Source organism: Macaca thibetana, chromosome 8, assembly GCF_024542745.1.
Source record: "Macaca thibetana thibetana isolate TM-01 chromosome 8, ASM2454274v1, whole genome shotgun sequence".
NCBI classification, from domain to species: Eukaryota; Metazoa; Chordata; class Mammalia; order Primates; family Cercopithecidae; genus Macaca; species Macaca thibetana.
This window is the reverse complement of record NC_065585.1, coordinates 120,800,164-120,822,482: the sequence shown is the minus strand read 5'-3', so window position 1 is coordinate 120,822,482 and position 22,319 is coordinate 120,800,164. Positions and strand designations below refer to the sequence as shown.

Below are 22,319 nucleotides of genomic sequence, written 5' to 3'. Positions count from 1 at the left end.
AGGATGGTACTCTGTTCTAGGTGGGCTGGGGTTAAGCTTGTTTATAAAGTCGCAGCACCTAGGGGCCAATCTAATCCGACCTCTGGCAGACGACTTCTCCTTGAATATCTCCAGACACAATACACGGCCCCTGAAGAGACAGCAGCCCTTTGGCTGCAAATACCACGTTTGTATCCCAAAGCCAGGCCACCTGTCTTGGTCTCTCCTGGGAGTTCCAGACTCATTTCAATCTCTCACTTAAAATCTAAAAGGCACCTCTGGCCGGGCACCGTGACTCACACCTGTAATCCCAGCACTTTGGGAGGCTGAGGCGGGTGGATCACGAGGTCAGGAGATCGAGACCATCCTGGCTAACATGGTGAAACCCCGTCTCTACTAAAAATACAAAAAATTGGCCAGGCGGGTGCCTGTAGTCCCAGCTACTCAGGAGGCTGAGGCAGGAGAATGGCATGAACCCGGGAGGTGGAGCTTGCAGTGAGCCGAGATTGCACCACTGCACTCCAGCCTGGGTGACGGAGCAAGATTCCATCTCAAAAAAAAAAAAAAAAAAAAAAGTGCAAGGCAGGGACTGGGTGCAGTGGCTCACATCTGCAATCCCAGCACTTTGGGAGGCCGAGGTGGGAGGATTGCTTGAGGCCAATGGTTCAAGAGCGACCTGGGCAACATAGTGAGGCCCTATATCTATAAAAAATAAAAGTAAATAGTCAGGCCTGGTGGTGTGCACCTGTAGTCCTAGCTACTTAGGAGGCTGAGGCAGGAGGATGACTTGGGCCCAGGAGTTGGAGGCTGCAGTGAGCTATGATTGCACCACTGCACTCCACCCTGGGCAACAGAATGAGACCCTGTCTCCTGAAAGCAACAACAAAAAATGCAAGACAGTTTTTCCCCCCTGCTGGAAGTCCTCCCATAGGCTGTGTGCCAGACTCCTTGCCCAGGCCTGGATAAAGACCCGACATTGGTGGTTCTCAACCCCAGATGCATATTTTTTCTTTCTTTCTTTTCTTCTTTCTTTTCTTTTCTTTTCTTCTTTCTTTTCTTTTCTTCCTTCCTCCTTTCCTTTCCTTTCCTTTCCTTTCCTTTCCTTTCCTTTCCTTTCCTTTCCTTTCCTTTCTTCCTCTTTCCTTTCCTTCTTTCTTTCTTTCATTGTGATAAGGTCACTCGATATGAGATCCACCCTCTTTACAGTTTTTAAGTGTACAGTATGGTACTACTAACTATAGGCACCATGTTGTACAGCAGATCTCCAGGACTTAATCATCTTGAATTACTGAAACTTTACACCCATTGAACAGCAACGCCCCATTTCCTCCTCCCTTCACCCAGATGCATGTTCACATCCTCTGAGGAGCCTTAAAAATAAGGATGCCTGTGCTCCACCTCCAGAGATTCTGATTTAACTGGTCTGGGCGCAGTTAAACCGGGTGGATGGGTTAGAACCACCATCCTTCCTGGTCTCCCCTGCTGCCTCATGACCTCATCTCCTCCATGCTGCCCCGTAACCACCCTGCTCCAGTCATACCAGTCCCCATCTGATTCTGGAACACGTCAGCTCCTTCCTGCTATTCCCTTGGTCCGGGTGCCCTGTCCTCACGAGGTTGCCTGGTGAATTTCCACAGTGCTCACAGGTTTCCTTCTCTGGGGAACTTTCCCCGCTGCCTCCTTCTCATCTCCATGGTTCTCAGGACTCAACTCCATCCTAACACTCCCCAGTCTGTAATTGAGTCATTGATTCTTCTCCTCTGCTCCCCTCACCAGACAGGGAGCTCCTTCGCAGAAAGGATGTCATTGCATACAGGTCAGCACAGAGGACCTTTAGGGCAGGTCAGCTGCTCTGCATGGTACTATCATGGTGGATACATGTCGTTATGCATTTGTCCAAACCTATGCAACATACAACATCAAGAGTGAACCCTAATGTAAACTATGGACTTTGGGTGATCATGATGTAGGTTCATGGATTATTAGCGATCGCCAGTGTTTTGTTTTGTTTTGTTTTGAGACCGATTTTTGCTCTTGTTGCCCAGGCTGGAGTGCAATGGCACGATCTTGGCTCACCACAACCTCTGTCTCCTGGGTTCAAGTGATTCTCCTGCCTCAGCCTCCCAAGTAGGTGTGATTACAGGCATGCGCCACCATGCACGTATAATTTTGTATTTTTAATAGAGACAAAGTTTCTCCATATTGGTCAGGCCGGTCTTAAACTCCCAACCTTAGGTGATCCTCCCACCTCGGCCTCCCAAAGTGCTGGGATTACAGGCATGAGCCACCATGCCCAGCCATGATCATCAGTGTTAAGTTCGTCAGTTATAACAAACAAACCACTCTGGTGCCAGATGTTGATAGTGGAGGAGGCTTGGGGCAGGCAGCAAGTATACGGAAATGCTCTGTACCCTGCTCTCTTTTGCTGTGAATGTAAAATGCTCCAAAAAATAAAACCTATTTTTTTTTAAAGTGAAAAAAAAAAAAGGATTTGATTGCATAAACTTTCTGATCTGCAGTGCCTGAATGAAACCTATTGTCTAAAATGTGCTAAGCACATGCTGAATGAATGAATGAATGAATGATCTCATAGATGCACAGAAAGGAGAGGTATAACTCTTCAATGGTCTAAAGCCTTTACTTTTATTGATGTGGCTTAAGATGATATTAACTGTCTTAACTCTCACACTGTGGCTTGACATTCTATTATTAGCTTAAAATTTAGATTAAAATTAGCTTCAAAACTAGCTAAAACTCCTCTTGATCTTTTTCCCTCATGAACCTCTGACATGCCAGATCTTCCCCCTTCTGTATGTGTGCAACTGATTTAGAACCTAAATATAGAACTTTAGATTAATCCCTATTAAATTTAAATTTCTCAATGCAGGCACATCCTTTTGATTTGCCAAAATTAACTGTTTTATGTTACCCATCAAATTAGCTATTCCTTGAAACTTTGACCTAAAATTTGGTGAGCATGCTATCCATGAAGATATTGAACAAGGTAACTGGGTGTGGTGGCTCGCACCTGTAATTCCAACACTTTGGGAGGCTGAGGCAGGCAGATCACCTGAGGTCAGGAGTTTGAGATCAGCCTGGCCAATATGGTGAAACCCTGTCTCTACAAAAAATACAAAAATTAGCCAGGTGTGGTGGCATGTGCCTGTAATCCCAGCTATTCAGGAGGCTGAGGCAGGAGAATCACTTGAAGCCAGGAGGTAGAGGTTGCAATGAGCCAAGATCATACCACTGCACTCCAGCCTGGGTGACAGAGCAAGACTCTGTCTCAAAAAAAAAAAAAAGATATAAACAAGGTGAGGCACTCAGGCCAGAATCTTGTGGCATGTCACCAGGGACCAACTTTAAGATTGGTACTAATTCATTTGTCACCTCTTCAGGAATGATTTGTTAACAAGTCACAAACCCCCAACTAACACAACAGTCATTGAAGCAACATCTCTCCCCCTTGGCCAAAAGGTTACCACAATTGACTTGTTCTAATGCCTGGCTCAGCCAACCTGTACTGTGCTTACTGACAGCATCCTCCTGGTCCAAGGGGTCAGTGCATTTCCCAACAAAGAACTCTGAGTGGTCACGCATGATTTGTTTTTGGTGAATCTATGCTGACTTCTCATGTGCACTGTTTTCTTTTCTATATTGTCTCAGACCATCTGCTTATTAAACTGTTTTTGAATTTTGATGTTTTGATGAGGACTGATATTACACTTACCAGCCTAAATTTGGGAATCCATATTTTCCTTCCCTATTTCTGGAAATGATTTCGTGATTGCAAATCTAAGCTCTTTCTGGACCTTGGAGGTGTAATTTATCTAGCAATCTCAACTCATTTAAAGCAATGGCCTGTTTATGGACTGCAGAAGAGTTTTTGTAAGAGGGGGCAGAGCAGGTAATAGTCCACAAAGGCCTACAAGGTCTGAGCAGGTCTGAGACACTACAAGCAGATCAGCAGGAGACCATGAGGGTTGTGGCGCAGGCAGGGCCCAGAGCCTCAAAGGCCTTGAGTAACACACTGGGGAGAGGGGTCTGTCCTGAGATACTGGGGAATCACTGCAGGGCTTCAAATAGGAAAGCAGTATGATCCTATTTAGATTTTAGAAAAATTATCCCATGAAAGAAATGTTCACATTTTTGTAAATGGTGAGATTATAAGAGGGGAATCTGTTAGTAGATGTTTGCAATAACAACCTAGAGACATCTATAACAATCAAGGGCCTCACTTAACTCACCTATCTTGGCTTTTAATTTATGTTTATGATTCTTTTCTTCTACACCATTAAAATTGTTGAGTTTTTAATTACATTGTTCCTTTCCTGAAATGCAATTGCTTGTATCCTCTGACTTTTCCAGGGCTGCTCATAATTTCAAGGCCCAGGTCAAGTCTTATCTGCATTGTTAAGATAAGAGTTATAAGAGTTGATAAGAGATGGAGTGGCGTCACTCTGTCCACCTACCAAACCTCCACCTCCATCCATTCATCCATCCATCCATCCACCTACCCAATCTCTATCCATCATCCATCTACCCACCCACCCAACCTCTGTCCACCTATCCATTCATCCACCTACTCGACCTCTATCCATTCATTCATCCATCCATCTATCCATTCACCTAACCAATGTCTAGCTATCCATCCATCCAGCAACCTACCTAACCTTTATCCATCCATTCATCCATTCATGCATCCATCCACCTACCCAACCTCTATCCATTCATTCATCCATCTATCCACCCACCTACCTAACTTCCACCCATTCGTCACTCCATCCATCTATCCATGCATCTGTCCATCCACCTATCCAACTTCCATCCATCCACCCTCCCATCTACCCAATCTCCATCCATCCATCCATCCATCCATCCATCCATCCATCCATCCCTCCATCTATTCATCCATCCATCCACCACCTACCACCTATTCAACCTCCATCTATCCCTCTATCCATTCACCTACTCACCTCTATTCACCCATTCACCCATCTCTTCCTTCATTCTTTATTCATTCATTCATTTCTTCATGCCTTCATTAATTCTACATTTACTGAGGGCCCTTAATGTTTTGGGCTAGGTGCTGAGAATATAAGAAGACACATTTCTGCTCTCCAGGAACTCATGGTCTAAGAGGGAAAAGAGACTCATAAATAATAATGAGGGCACTAATTGAGGTTTGACTGAGTGTGGCAGCAGCATGGCAGGACTGACTAACTCAGTCTGAGGGTGGTAGAGCAAGCCTTTAGGCAGAGGTGACATCTGAGCTGAGCCTTGAAGTAGGAGGAGTTGCCTCACTGAGAAGAGGAGGGTGCTCCCAATTTCCACAGCAATTTGAGTCTAAAAAGCCCACTTGGAGTTGACAAAATCATTGAGTACTGCTCTCTCATTATTTCCTATGTGTTGGCCCTGTCTTTCCAACTGGGCAGCAGAAAAACCACATTTTAAATCCCTAACATGTACTCACCAGATTTGATTTGATTTGATTTTTATTTATCGTATTTTATTAGTAGTCACAGTGCTGAGAGCAGTGCAGGTCAAACAATCAATCCTAACAGCTCCCTGTTACATCTATGCCCACTGGTGACTTTTCTCCTTCAAGGTCTTTGAAGCGATAACCACACAGGCAGCTCATTCTCCTGGCCAGGCCCTGTCCTACCTCTTGGGAGTGACATATGTTTTGTACCATCGAAGGCTCGGCTTTCTAAGCTTCCTATGGAGGATTGAGGGTGGTAAAGGATGGAAGGAGGAGAGAGCCAGCATATACATAGCAACTACTAAGCGCCAGGTGCTACGTGCTGGGTGTTTCACAAATGTTATCTCGTTAAATCCTCAACATTCCTGTGAGGTCGACGTTAGTTTCCTCTTATACAGACGAGGAAACAGATTCAGGGAGGTAAACAATTTGCTCATAGTAAGTCAGAGAATCAATCTCTTGCGTCCACACTGCACTTGGAGCCCCAGTCCAGGGCTGTGCATGGCTGAGGCTGGTGTGGCTAGAGGTAGAGGGGCCACCAATCTCAAACCAAACTGCTTACACCAGCACCACCACCTCTTAGCCCCCACACATGGCCCCAATATAAGCTGTCATCTGGGCAGGGCCTAGGTAGTGGGTGTGGAACCCACTTAGACTCTGGAGTAGTAATATGGCCTCATGAGTAGAGATGTAGGTTTTGGGCTCCAATCTCAGGCAACCACTTGCTAGCTGTGACATCTTGGGCAAGTTGCTTACCCACTCTGGGCCTCAATTTCTTATCTCCATTACCTCCCTCTTTTATGAGGACTACATGAGGTGCTTATGTAAAGCACAGCACTTGGCATTACTTGCCAAGTGCATCAATGATGTTTTTTCTTATTTTCCTTCTTCCTCTTCCCTCTCTCCTTTTCCTCCTCCTTTTTTATTCTCTCTTCATTAGTTATTGTTGTTGTTAATATGTTCTATGGATATGAGCTATAGGAAGAGTGTCTGTGGCCAGGAGAGACAATATGGCAGGTGGAGACACTGTTGGAGATGCCAAGGGGCACACCTTACAGGTCACCTGCACCAGCCTTCTACCCAGAGTGAAAATTCTCTGGGTCACCCATGGGTAATTACTGTCATTCACAAAAGCCTGCTCCTCGGTGGAATATATGAGCAGTTCTTGAGCAGTTCAAATTCTTAGAAAGTTCTAACTCATAAGGGACCAAAATGTGGTTCCCTGGAAACTTCCCCCACTGGTCCTGAATCGGCCTAGTGAAGTCCGGCAAGATCTCTTCTGTTTTCCAATGAGATTTCCTTAACTCTTTAAAGGCCATTCCTTCTCATGCGTCTGTAGTTGTTCCAATAGGCTAGCCTTTCCTACTTCTTTCCGCTGCTGCTGACCTGATGTGGTTTCTACCGAACTTGACCATTCAGATTGCTTTCCTATGCTGGTCACTATCCCTCTTAAATTACTGCGGCCAGAACAGAAGACATTATTCCAGTGTGGCATAAACAATGCAAACAGATAGAACTTTCTAAGACCGAGGAAGGATCACCATGCTTCAAAGACGCTGCCTGCCCTCGCCCTCTCCCCTCCCCGCTCCCCAACCCCATCGCTTCCTAAGAGCATCTGCTCAGGGGTGAGTGTCTGAGGCACAGAGGACAGTGACAAGCCCAGGTTCCTCATGTCAGGGCAAGGGTGGATATGGGTTTCTGGTCTTACACATTTTCTGGGTTTGCCCATGAAGGAGTGCCGGGAGCCACCAGCTACCCCCTCAGAGCTGAGATCAGAGTTGGGTGAGCAAGACACCCTTTGGGGTGTCTCATGGAGGTCTGGGGTGTGTGTGTGTGTGTGTGTGTGTGTGTGTGTGTGTGTGTCAGAGAGAGAGAGAGAGACAGACACAGAGAGAGAGAGAAAGAGAAAGAAAGAGTGAGTTTTCTGCCTGATCCAGGAATTCTCCTGGATGGCAGAATTGGTTTCCATAACGACTTTCTGATATAAACATATTTGATAAAAATAAGTTAACAGCGGAGCTGTGGTGGAGCACGGAATCTCAGAGTGCTGAGAGAGAGAGAGAGAGAGAGAGAGAGAGAGAGAGAGAAACCTCCTAGAAGAACAGCATTTTCTTTCTCTTTCACCCCACCTAGTCAGCCTCTCTATACACGCTTGCCATAAACCAACGAAAAAGCTTTGTTTACAATATTCCTGTATATACTGGCTCCCTTCCTGCATGTATACCTTATTCATATCCGCAGTCTCTCTTTCTCTCTATCTCTCTTTCTCCTTAGTTACCTGAAGCACTACAGTATGTATGGGATAATATGATAAATTCATTTCCAATTCACTGCATTATCCCTTGAATATTTTAATGACTCATTGAATGAAGTGAAAAAAAGCTATTTCAAATGAACAATTATGCTGCATTAGTCTAAGGGCTGATTATATTTAAACACTGCTCACATGGATAACAGGACACAGCGACCTCAGCATACGAGAGCTAATTTGGCTCTTATCTCCAAATAATTTCACATTGCAAATTACCATGAAAACCTAAAGGGCTTTAAAAACATTCATCAAAAGATAATATTCCACTTTGTAGCAACATTTTATTTAAATTATTTTGAATGGGAGCAAAAGCATCTCTGGGGCGGGACAATGACAGCAGAGTGGGACTGTGAGTGATAAGGAGATGGCAGGGGCACTGGCTTCTGTTAAAAATAGAGGTGGGAAGTGTTGGAGAGGAAGGGGCTGCAGCCCCAAATGTGGTCAGTGCACCATAGGCCTGGCTGTCACTTGCAGCCCAGCATCACACCTGGGCTGTGGCCTGGGATGACTCCAGGGAGCCTGCTCTGGTCCAGGAGGTCACAGGGGATCCCTAGAGATGGAATTATGGGACTGACTGAACCCTTCCAGGCCCCAACATGCTTTGGTTTCCACAAAAGCCAGCTGGGGTCATGTTAGGTCCTCCAGGCTGGGCCTGGACTCATCTAGTTTCAAAGGGCAAAAGGATGAGCTGTGTTGGGCACTGTCTAGAATCTTTACTTTGCAAAACATGAGTCCAATTATCTAAGGGAATTTGCTAAATCATAAGTAGCTGCTATGGTCAGATGTCAAAGTTGGGGGTTGTGGGGGAGATAATTACATTTACCAAGGTCCTACTGTTCTGTGTTAGAAGCCTTAATCTCATTGAACGCTGGGAAATAGATATTATTAACATGCCCATTTTAATGAAGAAACTGAGCCTCAGAGGCTTCTCCTCTTTGCATATGTAATTTCCTTTTTCCTTGTCTCCACTCTGAAGAGTGAGGATTTCTGTCAGTTTCACAGAGGTGAAGTTGCAGTCTCAGACAGGTCAAACAACTAGCGCAGTAGTGGAACCGATCACTCAGTCACAAGTGTCCTGGCACGTGCTACCCACATAACTGGAAAGCAGGGAGCTGTAATTCTTGCCCTGTTTATTGGATTTCCCATTATCTCATTTACCTAATGCACTTAGAGGTCCTTCCCACCTGGAAGTGGCAGAGCCTGGAACCTCCTCTCGTTCATCTGACCTAAAGTCCAAGCTCTTTCCCTTTCCCTTCAGGATGGCCACATACAAGTCTGGTTAACAACCACCTGGTTTATGGCCACCTCTGTGCTGTCTCCATCAGCACGCACTCTTTATGGCCCATAGATCTGAACCTATGTGTTAGGGAGCCTAAGCCATGCCTTTTAGCTGCTTATTACTTAAAATGGATCCTCACAGTACAGGTCAAAGCATGCATGGAAATTACACAAATATCAGTGGCAAAACTGCAAATACAGCTCTAAAGAAAGAAGTCATTATTAATCCCATTTCCTTGGTTTGACCTCTTCATCTGAACTTGCAGGCCTGATAAAGATTGTTTATTCTGTTTATTATCATTAGCGGGCTTCTGGATATATAGAAAATGAGATTATATCATTATTTTTATATCGATATATTTAAATTTCTACAGGCTCTGCCGCTCCATTGATTAGAAACAAGGATACACGTGCTGCTTCCTATAGTGCCTCTCTCTAGGGAGGCTTCTCTTCTTTGCATATGTAATTTCCTTTTTCCTTGTCTCCACCCTGAAGAGTGAGGATTTCTGTCAGTTTCACAGAGGCGAAGTTGCAGTCTCAGAGAGGTCAAACAACTCTCTCAGCAGTGGAACCGATCACTCAGGCACAAGTGTCCTGCCACGTGCTACCCACATAACTAGAAAGCAGGGAGCTATAATTCTTGCCCTGTTTATTGGATTTCCCATTATCTTATTCACCTAATGCACTTAGAAGCCCTTAGGAAAAAAACCTCTAATTATGGAAAAATTTAACCCTACAGAAAAGTAGACAAAATAATGACCCTTTAGAGACCCTTTTAATTCAACCCAGAAATGGTTGCATTTACAGTTGCCAAAGGTTGAGGGCACTGAATGAAAGGGAACCATGAACTTGCCAGTTTCCTTTTCTTTCTTAAAACAAAAAAGATATTCAGGGCAAATTTTAGAATCATTGACGGTTTCTAGGAAGATTTTCTTTTTTGGAAGTAAAAAGGTACTCTTGTCTCCTTAATTGTTCTTAGTGTTCTTTGTCACCAGTCATGATATTCTTTGTGGAAAGTATTAATATACCATCTTCCTGTGTTCAATATTCCCATTAACAATAAAAAGTCTAATGAAAATATCTGCATGAAAAGCCCTGAACACTAATTTCAGAGACAAATAAAAGATGAACCAATAAGTGTTTCTTTGAAAATGAATGATGCAAATTAATTGATATCTTAATGAGCTTTCAGCATGAAGATTATTAGTTAGATGGAATCAGAACAGAAAATCATCTTTAAGGAAATGCTAAGGACACTGCAGTTGAGGAGAAAGGTGTTATCTGTCAATGCTCAGTTAGAAATCTCTCTTGCTCAATGAGAACCTTTCAAAGAGGGAGCCAAGTGGGACAGCATGCCTTATGTATCCGTGTCTGCCTGTCCTAGCCTGGCCAGGTTTGGAGACTGGAGCCTAGTCCTGTTCCGGAGTTGATGGAAACCCACAGGTATAGGAAGTTCCACCCTAAGCCAGCCTCTGGGGGCCTCGTAATACCACTACTGAGTTGTGGATTCCTTCCTTGGGCTTCTAGAATAGAAGCCCTGTGAGGGCACAGCCTTCCTCAATTTTCCTTGTGTTTGTGATGCCAGTGCTAGCCTAGCTACCTGATTTAGAGCAATAATAAGAATATAACAGCAAGTAACAATGTAGAGCTTACTGTGTTCTGGGTATTGCTCTGAGCACTTTCCTTAAAATAATGCGCTTAAGCTTCATAGCAACAGTGTGAGGTAGGTATACTACTATCTCCAGCTTATGACTGAGTATATTGAGACACAGAGAGGTTGAGCAACTAGCCCAAGATCACACAGCTAATAATGGTAGATTAGGAATTCAAACCACAGCAGTCTAGCTCCGGAGTCCTCGCTGTTAACCACTGTCCTATACTGAATAGTGTTCTATATCTATTTCTTGAATTAAATGAACAAAAGGGTACTATGAATGGATGCCTTGTCCCTATTGCCAGGCATCTAACTTCTAGTTTTTATTTAAGTTATCCAAAGTTCCAGAGCTTTATCCTACTCCGTACTAAACCCTGCCAGCCCCTCTTTGGAATGGAGGTTGGGGGGTGCCACAGATCTTTCTTATATTCCTAAAAACTAGTTGCTGTCCTGTTTCAACCCAGATAGGCTATCAAAAAATTGTCCCTACTGAAGGGCTCCTATGGCCATGGCCTGATCTACCATCCAGTTTGACCTGGCCCCCTAATATCAGGGTCAGCTGAAGTTCCACCAGGTTTGCTTCTGTGGTCATTGTGAACGACAGGGCCATGGTCACTCTCTGTCTGCATAGACTTTATGGCAGGCTTTCCTACTGAGGCTGTTTGGGTAATGATGGTGTTTAGGGTGTAGCATTACAGGGTCCAAAACACTTACCTAGCGTGTTCTATTTAACAAGATAGTATTCCCTGGGGACAGTTCCCTGGAAGCATCTACCCATAAAGGGTAGTCAGAAAAAGAACTCTGGGAGTGAGCCGGCGGGTGGTGGAGGGAACCACAGAGATGATGCCTTCCATGTTATAGAGAGGGGATAGTGGCTCCTTGTCCTAGTGGAGTTGATGGGAGAGATGTGGTTTGAACTCAGGCCACATGGTACGGCAGGGAAGGCGTGTGACTTGGGGTTAACGGGTGAGGATTGAAGACTCACCTTTCTAACCCACTAGCTAAGAGGCAGCATCATCATTCAGCCTCTCTGGGCTCTACTTTCCCCATCTATAAAACGAGGATGATGTCTATTTCACAAAGTGGTGTTGAGCTTCAAGAGTTTTAAAAGTGCTTTTCACTTGAAATTGCTCCACAAATGAGTGATGTTAGGAAGGACCAAGGCATCCCCGCTCTACAGTCTTCCTTCAATCTGCTCAATCCCTCTGGATGCTTGTTGAGCCGGAATGCCATGTTCTCCCCAGACCGACCGAGGGGGCGGTTCTGCAGGTGGGGTAGTGCCTGGGCAGCTGCATTTTAACAAGCTCGTCTGCCAATTTGAACGCACTCAACTGTTTGAGACCCACTTAGCAGCGGCGAACACCAACACAAAGTAAGTGCTCCGGGTTTGATCACAGCCTTCGCTTCCTCTGGTCGAGGCCTAGAACCTGAGACCTAAATGAATTTGGTTGACACCGACTCTGTGGTTGGCGGAATTTTGGGGAAGGTGGGCGGGGCCAAGTGGATATTGCTGCCGCTTCCTGCTGAACACTCACGAGGGAAGCGGTGCAAATGCGACGGAAACCCAAGCCTCCTCCGGCCTGAGCGGGAAGGCCGAGGGCCGCACCCGGGCAGGTGGCACTGGTAAGCTCTGTGGCTTAGCAGCCTTGCCGGACAGCTGCCACCTGTCACCTGCCACCTGTTCTACTTCTAAGCTGGGCTGCCGAGGCTAAACTCATGTTTGGTGCACAGAGCTCCTGTGAGATGTCCCTTCTGAGTATGGGGGTGAGGGGAGTGGAGGAGTGGGGGGTCTTCAGGCTTGGAAGAGAGGCAGCCTCATGGTCTCAAGTCCTTTCAATTCTGAAGTCATCCCATCCCTAGCTGCTTTCGCACTTCGGCCTCAGGACTGCCGAGCAGAGCTCCCTAACAGGAAGCCCTGTGTGCCTGGGGTGGCTGTGAATGTGACCTTCAGAGCAATACTTCTCTCTTGAGTGTTTCACCCCTGAGACTGCGGGGAGGCCTAAGTTCAGAAAATGACAATGCTCTAGCTTTGGGGGGTGAAGGGGAGATGCGAGATCTTTCTCTCATGCTCACCGCTCTCTTCCCCCTTCCTGATGGCTCAAACCTCCCAGCTCTGTCCCTTTGTGTGCTTATGGTGTTTGGCCAGGGAAGTGTGTGGAGTAAGAGAGGTGGCTCCAGCACTGCCCACGAAGCTGCTGCTCGGGTCTCCCTTGAGGAAGCCCCTTCCAGGGCCATAGGCAGGGCTACCTCTAAGGATGGCTGTCCACCCGAGCTCCCTGGGAGGGGCCCTGGTCACTGGGCCACCAGCTGGTTACAAGGGTAACTCCCCTGTCACCCCCCTACTCCCACCCAGTGGCTGTGAAAACCCTGCCTTGCTCAGGATGGTCAGAAGCTAGTTCAGATTTCAACCCCTTCCTCTACCCACAGTTCTGGAAGGAAAAACACAAACCCCTCATAGTTGCAGAATTGTCTGTTTTCCAAAGTGCTATCATAAGTCATTGGCTCATCACAATCACAGCAAGTCAGCAGCACGTTTCCCGTATTACAGAGCAAGATGAAATGTCCAGAGGAGCCGACAGAGGTCACTGAGTTGGTAGCCAGCCAAGGTCCAAACCACAGCCAAACTTTGTTTTTCTAGTTCTCAGTTCCCACTATCTTACAGGGTTGATGCCTTTGTACACTCTTTGCAAAGCCCATCTGCAGGTGTTCTAGGCACAGATTCGTGACTGTTTGAGGCTAGTGTGGACTTCCCCAAAGAGTACTGCCAGGCACTCATGAACAGAAAGTTCAATAACCAAATGCAATTGGGAAATCAGTGTATATGATATAGTGCATATTAGACTAGTAAAATCTCCAAAAGCCCTTCAGTTAGAAACAGAATGAGTTCAGTTCAACCCAGAGTATCTGAAACTTGTTTGGCAACACAGCCTTTCCCTCCCACATAATGGCACAAACAAGCCACCAGATTTGAGGACCCTCCCTGAAGAGGGTGAGCCAGGCTCCTTCACAATTATCATGATGACAAAGACACGAAGATGAGAGGCGGCCACTTGTTTCTGTACACAAAGAAAAGGAAGTTGCTGTGCCTCTCTCACGCCCCGTGCCCCATCACGGGGAGGAGCTCCAGGACTTCCTTGGCCAGTTCTGCCACCTGCACGTCTCAGAATCCCCTCAGTGCCCCCAAATCTAGTGGTGTGCTGAAGCCAATTGTTAACGTTTCAGAAACAGTGTGAGTCAGTTGTTAAATCATCAGGAGCTTGAAATTAAATCACCACTCCTGTGGTGGGAGTATTTATTTATACCATAAAAATCAGCAAACACTAGAAATCAGGGCTCCCCCCACCCTTCCAGAAGGCTGGGTTACCAGCATACCACTGGCCCTGGGACACTTTTTGAAATTGTTGGAAAACTTGGGAGGGCTCTGACAGCTGAGTGCTGGGGGAGAGGGGACATGGAAGTCCTCGCTCCAACCCTCTGGGATGAGAGGTGGGAACGGCACTGAATAATAATCTTCCAGCTACGACCCCAAATGAGTCAGAGAGTGCCTCCTGGCCTGCTTACCTCGATATCTGTTACCAGCCAATGTCTCCAGAATTTCTGTGTGGGTTCCGCTCTGCTTGGGGCATCTGGATCCACCATCAACAGGATATAGGTTGCGCCCTGTAACACATGTACCAAAAGGTAATGTAGCGTCATGGCTGAAATAGGAAAATACCACGGGCAGACCTCCTTTTCCCGCCATTCCAACTGAGAATGGCTGAGTAGCCCCGTGGCATCCTATCCAATTTGTCCTTGTTCTCGTGACATCCCTCTCACATCACGTTTATTCTCAGAGAAATGGCATCTGTGAAGCAGACAGCAGGACTCTTGGCTTCCCCTTTGTGAGGAAGAATAAATCCAACAAGATATACGTACCAATCACCTGGGAGTTCCGAGCGCTGTGCTGGGTGCTGTGGAGGAATTAAGGAAACCTAAAACAGGTCTCTGATCCTCAAGAAGCATCCAGTGTAGTTGGAGTGACTTGCTTATCAATTCAACAAATACATGAGGACTTATTGTGTGCCAAGAACGGCACCCATCATGAAGAATACCAGGATTCATTCATCCCTTCAACAAGCCTTTGCTGAACACCTACTATGTACCAGGAGCTGCTCCAGATGCCAGGAGGCAACAGAGCACAAGACAGTAAGGTTCATACTTTCAGGAAACTTTTATTCTAGGTAAAAGGCATAGATAATAAAAATAAATAAATAAGCAAGGGAACATGTGAGTACTGCTATGATGAAAATAAAACAGGGTGGGATGAGAGGTGGGAAGTGTTCTGGAAGGAAAAAAATAGCTGCTATGAAGGTCTTCAGGTGGGAAAAATAAGTAGGCTTTGAGGAGCAAGGAAGAGTACCATTGTGGCCAGGGACAAGCCAGGGGGAGGGTGGACATGGCAGGTCGGGGAGGGAGCAGAGGCCAGGCCACAGGGGGCTCTCTAGGCCTGGGTAGGGAGTGGGATTTTGTTCAAGGTGCAACACAGAACTGCTTCAGGGTTTTAGGTAGGACAGTGATATGCTCTGATTTATGTTTTTAGAGGATTCTTTTGGCTGCTGAGTAGAAAATGAATGATCTCCAAAGGCCAGAGAGGAGGTCAGGAGGCCAGTTAAGAGACTCGCAGTAGCATGTGAAGGATGATGGCATCTTGGATTAGGATGGCAGCAATGGAGACAGAAACAAATAGATGAGTTGGAGGAGTATTTTTAGGTAAAATCGGCAGGGTTTGCTGATGGATTCAATGGCAGGGCAGTAAGGAGGGGGATGGAGAAAGAGAAATTGAGGATGAATCCTGTGTTTCTGGCTTGAACAACTGGGCCACTTAATGGCACAGATAAGACTTGGAGAGGAAGCTGTTTGAAGGTGGACATTCAGAGTTCTGGTTCAGACATCTTGAGTTTGAAATGCCTCTCAGAAGACAATCAGGTATGCATGTCAGAGTCTGTAGTTCAGAGGAGAGATCAGGATTGGGTGAACAAATTTGGTAGTCATTGATATAGAGATGGTCTTTAAATCAGTAGAGCAGACACACAGAAGAAAAGAGGTCTCATGGCTGAATTGTAAAACATGCTAACATTGAGAAGAGGGGAGAATCAGGGAAAGGGGACTTTGGAGCCAAAAAGGTGGGGGGAATACCTGGAGAGCAGGTGTTACAAAAGCCAGGATAGAAAGCGTCTCAAGGAAGAGAAAGTGATCAGCTGTATCAAATGCTGCTGAAAGGTAGGGCCAGATGAGGACACAGATGTGACAATCCGATTTGACAACTTGGATATCACTGTTATCATGATAAGACCGGTTTCAGTGGAGTAGAAAGGACTGATGCTTGGTTGGAACAGGCTGAGCTGAGATGGGAGATGAGGAATTGGAGGCAGCTATTAAAGATGATCATAAAAAAGGAAGTTTTGGTAGGAAGGACAGCTGAGACATGGAGTGGCTGTAACTAAAGAGGAAAGAAGAGTCAAGATATTTTTTAGACAGAGGGATAATGTTTGTAGACCAATGCAAATGGTCCAGTATAGAAAGGGAAATAGGGATGACAGAGAGGAGGAAGGGGATTGTCACAAGAGTGGACTTTGAGAAGTGGGGAGGGGACAGGATCCAGAGTGAAAGTGAAGGGCTAGGTCTTGGGTAGAAGCAGAGGATGTGGGTTCCGATGCAAGAGAGTTGGAAGGTGAGATAGTGAGGAATGAGGAAATTGTCTTCCGATTGCTTCTATTTTTCAATGAGTTAGAGGCAAGTTCATCAGGGGAAGAGGGATTGTAGGAAGTTTGGGGACACAGAAAAAGGTGTGAGATCGTCATTTAAGAGAGTGAGAAAATGAATATACCACAGATATGTAGTAGGTTACTAGATAGTATTACATTTCATAATTGTGTGCTTTTTAACTGTTCAAGTACACGTGCTGAATATGTGGTAGTTGGGTTTAACTTGGATAGGGACTTAGGTGTGAGTATGATGGAAGAGAGGGAATTGAGAGAGAAAGAAGTGAGTAAGATGAATGGAGTAAACGGATAAGAGTCCTGGCCCTCCCCTTAACAGGGAGAGGCAGGCACACCCTGTTGTTCTAAATGCTTTCTGGTGTTCTAAATGCTTAAGCAGAGGAGCATTTATCAAGCATGGACGGGACAGGGAAAAGGGAGATTAAATCTCTCTACCCCAGTAGTCCAGGAAGGCTGCAGAGTTGTCTTTTGAGCTTAATATCAAAGGCTGAGCAGGTAAAGTATCAGGAAAAGCACTCGCTAGGAACAGGTAAGGGTGTGTGCAAAGGCAGTGGTGGGTGTTTGGGGAATGGCTGGGCCATAAGGCATCTGGAAAGAAATAGTAGGTGACAAAGTTGAAATGGGTATTGGGACCAGGGAACAGAAAGCTCTGCACGTCATAAGTTGCTTAGAATTTATTATGCAACAGGACCCACTGAAATTGTTTGAACAGGCAACTCATATCATCAAACGTGTGCTTTGGGGCTGGGCATGGTGGCTCACATCTGTAATTCCAACATTTTGGGAGGCTGAGATGGACTGATCGCTTGAACCCAGGAGTTCAAGACCCACCTGGGCAACTGGCAAAACCTTGTCTCTACAAAAAATACAAAAGCTAGCCAGGCATAGTAGCCCATGCCTATGGTTCCAGCTACTAGGGAGGCTGAAGTGGAAGGATTGCTTGAGCCCAGGAGGCTGCAGTGAGCTATGACTGCACCACTGTACTCCAGCTTGGATGACAGAGTGAGACACCGTCTCAACAAACAAAAAATAACACATGGGCTTTAGGAAGGCACATGATGAGACATGATGAGGATAGAATAAAGGATGAAAAGCAGAGCAAAAAATCCAAACAAACCCTGAAAACTGCAATACTCCGGAGAAAGACCACAGGGATTTCCATTCAAATAGTAGTAATAGAAAGGAGAGACATGTGTACTGCAGAACTCACAGCATGAGGTGACCGGGTGGGGCAGATGTGGGAGAGGAAGAAGCCAGGATGACTCTGAGATTCTGTCTTGGGCAGCTTGGTGATAATAGAGCCATGGATATTAGGGGTAGCAAAGTCAGGGGACAGTGAGGCAATGAGTTTGGTGTTGAAACCTACAGGGAGAGATGCCCTTTAAATGAGGTTGGAGCTCTCTCAAGACTTGGCAGATGGGCTGTGGACATGGAGAGGGACGAATCTATAGATTCATGGATTGTCCAGGGAGAATCTGTAGAGTGAAAAAGAAAGAAAGACTGCGGTGGAACTTCAGTACTCAAAGGGGGACAAAGAAGGGAGAAAGAAGCTGAGGAGAAGAGAGTTCGGCAGAGAGCCAGGGGAGTTAGTGTCATGGATGCCAAGAGAGAAATGAAGGAAGGGATAAAGGTTGTGTCAGTATCACAGTCATCAAGGCAGATGAGGGCCACAAAGTGATTGTTGGTTGTGACAATGAGGGGATCGTGGACACCTTAAGATGAGTAGTTTAGAGGTAAAAATATTGACTGTTGGATTTTAAGACCCAGAAGAAGCCGTAAACCACATACTAGAGGCTATAGGAACCTAAATCAGAGAATGAGAAGATAAACCCAAGAAAATCTCCAAGGACTCAAAAGAAAAGAAAATAGTAACTGAAAAAAAGGAATATATACAAAAGTGTGTTTGTGTAAAATCCCAGTAGAATCCCATAAAGAGAAAACTGTACATAGTATCTGATACATCCAAGAAAGTAGTAAGAAAATAAAAAGAAATAAAGTGTAAATATGGTAAAAGAAGAAATGAAGAAATAAAGAAATAAAGTCATATACCCTCTCTCTTTTCCTTTCTTCTTCTTGTTTTTGTTTTGTTTTGTTTTGTTTTGCAAATGACATGATTGTCTACGTGAAAAATTAAAAAAAAATCAACTGGAAACAAAAGTAATATTCTGTAAACCATTACAAATCATACACAAAACTGGTACTTTTTACATATTAGTAATAGTCCTAAAGTATACATTTAAGATCCCATTAACAATGGTAACAAAACATGTAAAATAAGTAAGAATGAACTTGATGGCAAATGCAAGATTATACAAAGAAAACAAAAACATTATTGATGCACATAAGAAGGAAACTTGAATAGATAAAGAAATACAATGCTTTTAAATTGAAATAATCATTTTGCAAAAAGTCAATAAACCTTCAATTAATTTTTTAATCTAGCACAATTCCAGTCAAAATCCTAAATATTCTGTGAATATCACAGAATAATTCTAAAGGTCATAATAAATGTAAAAAACAAGTAAATAAAAGAAAAATAATTATCCAAGGCAATATTGAAAAAGATAAAATAGGGATGGTATTAATTTTGGAGATATTAATGTATCTTATTAAGCTACAATAATTAGAACAATATGGTGTTGATTAATAAAGTAAAGGAATCAAAATAGAAAATCCAGAGAGAAAGTCAAGTTTTCAATATATGTATATTTACTATATGATAGTTATTTAAAATGTTATTTAATATATGACATAGTTATTTCAGATCAGTGGGGAAAAATAGATTATTTTATAAATGTTATTGGGAAAACTGGCTCACTATGTGGAATAAATAAACTTAGGTCCCTATTTCTTTCAGACACCAGAAAACTTCCTTATTTAAATATGAAAATGAAAAACAAGCTTTAAAACTGGTTTAATAAAATAATATTAAATTTATGCAATAGAACACTCTGTTAGAGTTAGATCCTTATATACTCATATAAGAAATTATCTAAAATATACTAGTATGTGAAATAAGTTACAGAATAATGTGCATGATGTCTCAAATGTGCAGGAAAACTTTATATATCTAACTACATATATATATCTTTATAGATATATTTGCATATGCATAGAAAATGTCTGAAAAAATACACACCAAACTGTTAACAGTAAATGTCATGAAGGGAAGATTGATATATCTAACTAGATATAATTTTGACTCTTTTATATGGCAAAAAAAGTCCAAAATAAAATTCAAAGACAATAAACTGAGGGCAAATATTTGCAATATGTATGAAAAAATGTGAATATCTTTAATATACAAAGTACTCTTTAAATCCATAAGAAAAAGACTAATAACTCAATAGAAAAATGGATGAACAGCATGAGTAGGTAACACATAAAATAAAAAACACAAATGATCAAAAGCCGTATGAACAAGTTTACTAGTCATGAAAGGTAAGCAAAGAATAAAATAAGATCCAATCTTTGACCATAAAATTAACAAAAGTTTTAGTGTTCATCTCCAGAGTTTTTAAGGTATGTAGAAACAATGGGTAGATAGCCAAATCCTGTGAATTCTATGTCATTGTCTGTTTTTTAAAAAAGGAGAGAAGACCAAAACCACATATCGTACACATGTATATGACTCTATGGAAAGAAAACTAGAAAAATAGAACGCTAAATGCCGACTGATGATCTCTAAATGATGGGCTAATGATGAACTTTATTTTCTTCTTTGTGATTTTTTGCATTTCCCGAAGTTTCTGCAATAAAATGCATTGCTTTTATACTTAGACAAAAAGATTTGCACTCAAGGAAAAAAAAGTCACGGTGAGAAGTCCCAGAACCCTCATTCTTCTCCTATTTGAACAATAGCCAGGGGAAGTCTTCTCAGTGGCAGACTGCTCTCCCTCGCTGCTCTGATGTTCCCTGTGGCCCCTCCTGTCCCTAACCCTACACTGCTGCCTGATTCTTTAGGACAGCACTCCCCAACCTTTTTGGCACCAGGAACTGGTTTCGTGGGACAATTTTTCCACAGATGAGGGTGGGGGAGGGGTAGTTTCAGGATGATTCAAGCATATTACATTTATTGTACACTTTATTTTTATTATTATTACATTATAATCGATAATGAAATAATCATAAACTCACTGTAATGTCGAATCAGTGGGAGCCCTGAGCTTGTTTTCCTGCAACTAGATGGTCCCCATCTGTGGGTGATGGGAGACAGTGACAGATCATCAGGCATTAGATTCTCATAAGGAGCATGCAACCTAGATTCCTTGCATGTGCAGTTCACAGTAGGGTTTGTGCTCATGTGAGACTCTAATGCCACAGCCAAACTGACAGGAGGTGGAGCCCAGGTGGTAACAGGAACAATGGGGAGTGGCTGTAAATAGAGATAGAGACTATTTTATACTTCTGTAGGGGTATAGACCTAGTAAAATGCCAGCCTTTAATAGGTGCCCATGAATTCTTATTATACCATGGATTGGTGGGTCTTAGCTAAGTCCTCTTTTCTGGCTTTCTCCTAAAAGATGAGGGTGCTGAGCCAGGTGATCTACTTGCCCTCAGATTCTAACACCTATTTGGTAGATTCTGAGCTATCTAGACACACTGTAAAAATCAGACTGCTTATATGATCCAGCAATCACACTTTGGGGGATAGAAATCTGGGTGTTACTGCAGCACTATTCACAATAGCCAGGATGAGGAAACAACAGGATGCCTATCAACAGATGAACAGATAAAGAAAATGTAGTATATCCATACAAAGGAACACTATTCAGCTTTAAAAAGGAAATACTGCAGTTGGTGACAACATGGATAAACCTCGAGGTTATTATGCTAAGTGAAACGCGCCAGTCACTGAAGGACAAATATCGTGCGATTCCACTTACATGATGTATCTAAAATAGTCAAACCCACAGGAGCAGAGAGGAATGGTGGTTGCCAGGGATGGAGTGGGATGGGGAGGGGCATGGGGAGTTGTTAATTGATGAGTATAGACTTTCAGTAATGAAAGAAATTCTAGAAAGCTTGGTGTACAATATTGTGTCCATAGTGAACAATATCGTATTGTACACTCAAAAATCTTTTGAGTAGATCTCAAGGTAAGTGCTCTTATCGCAATAAAATAAAATGAAAATAAACTAATCCCACTTGAAGAAGGCAGGATGAAATCCAAGTTCTTTCCAAAGACACTGCACATCTAGAAGCATGACCGCACGCTGTGCTGGCAAGGCTGCGGGGAAACTGAGGCTGCATGCATTGCTATAGGAATGCATAATATGAGTGATATGCCTTTTGACTCAGTGATCCCATTTCTGTGATTTTTCCAACTAAAGATATCTGCACACTTATGAAATGACTTGTATATAAGGTTATTCATTTCAGCCCTGTCTGTCACAGTAGAAACGAAGTGAAAATTGTTGGAAATAACTCAAGTGTCCATCAGCTGGGGATTGGTTGATAAATAATGATAAGTACTCACAGTGGAAAACTTCGTAACTCTAAAAAAACAATGATGATCTCTAAGATCTGATATGAAAAGCTCTCCAGGATAACTTTAGTGTAAAAAGCAAGGTACAGAACAGCGTATCTATTATTTTACTTTTATATAAGGAGAAAATAAGATATTTAGTCACATTTGCTTGTATTTACATAAGCAAACTCTTGAAGGGTGCTTAAAAAACTAACAGAGGCTGTGGGTGGTGGTATTGATATGGGTAGATGAGATAGATACATCTATATGTGTGCTCTATCATACTGATTTTTAAAGCCATGTGAATACATATTACCTGCTAAAAATAAACCAAACTTATAAAATAATGTGGAATGTGCAGCAGTCACATAATATTTTGGAGGTGT

General features: G+C 43.6%; 2 protein-coding genes across 4 annotated transcripts in view; one reads left to right on the top strand and one right to left on the bottom strand.

The window, feature by feature from the left end:
* The window catches only part of LOC126961287 (60S ribosomal protein L34-like), a 563,491-nt gene that overhangs the window by 99,734 nt on the left and 441,438 nt on the right, over positions 1–22,319 (top strand). The gene's annotated exons all lie outside the window — the stretch shown is intronic.
* PEBP4 (phosphatidylethanolamine binding protein 4) overlaps positions 1–22,319 on the bottom strand; it is a 478,151-nt gene that overhangs the window by 88,646 nt on the left and 367,186 nt on the right. For all 3 annotated transcript variants that reach the window (XM_050801460.1, XM_050801461.1, XM_050801459.1), the window contains one exon: positions 14,266–14,364. In XM_050801460.1, the coding sequence (XP_050657417.1) occupies positions 14,266–14,364 (99 nt within the window). The remainder of the gene's footprint in view (positions 1–14,265; positions 14,365–22,319) is intronic.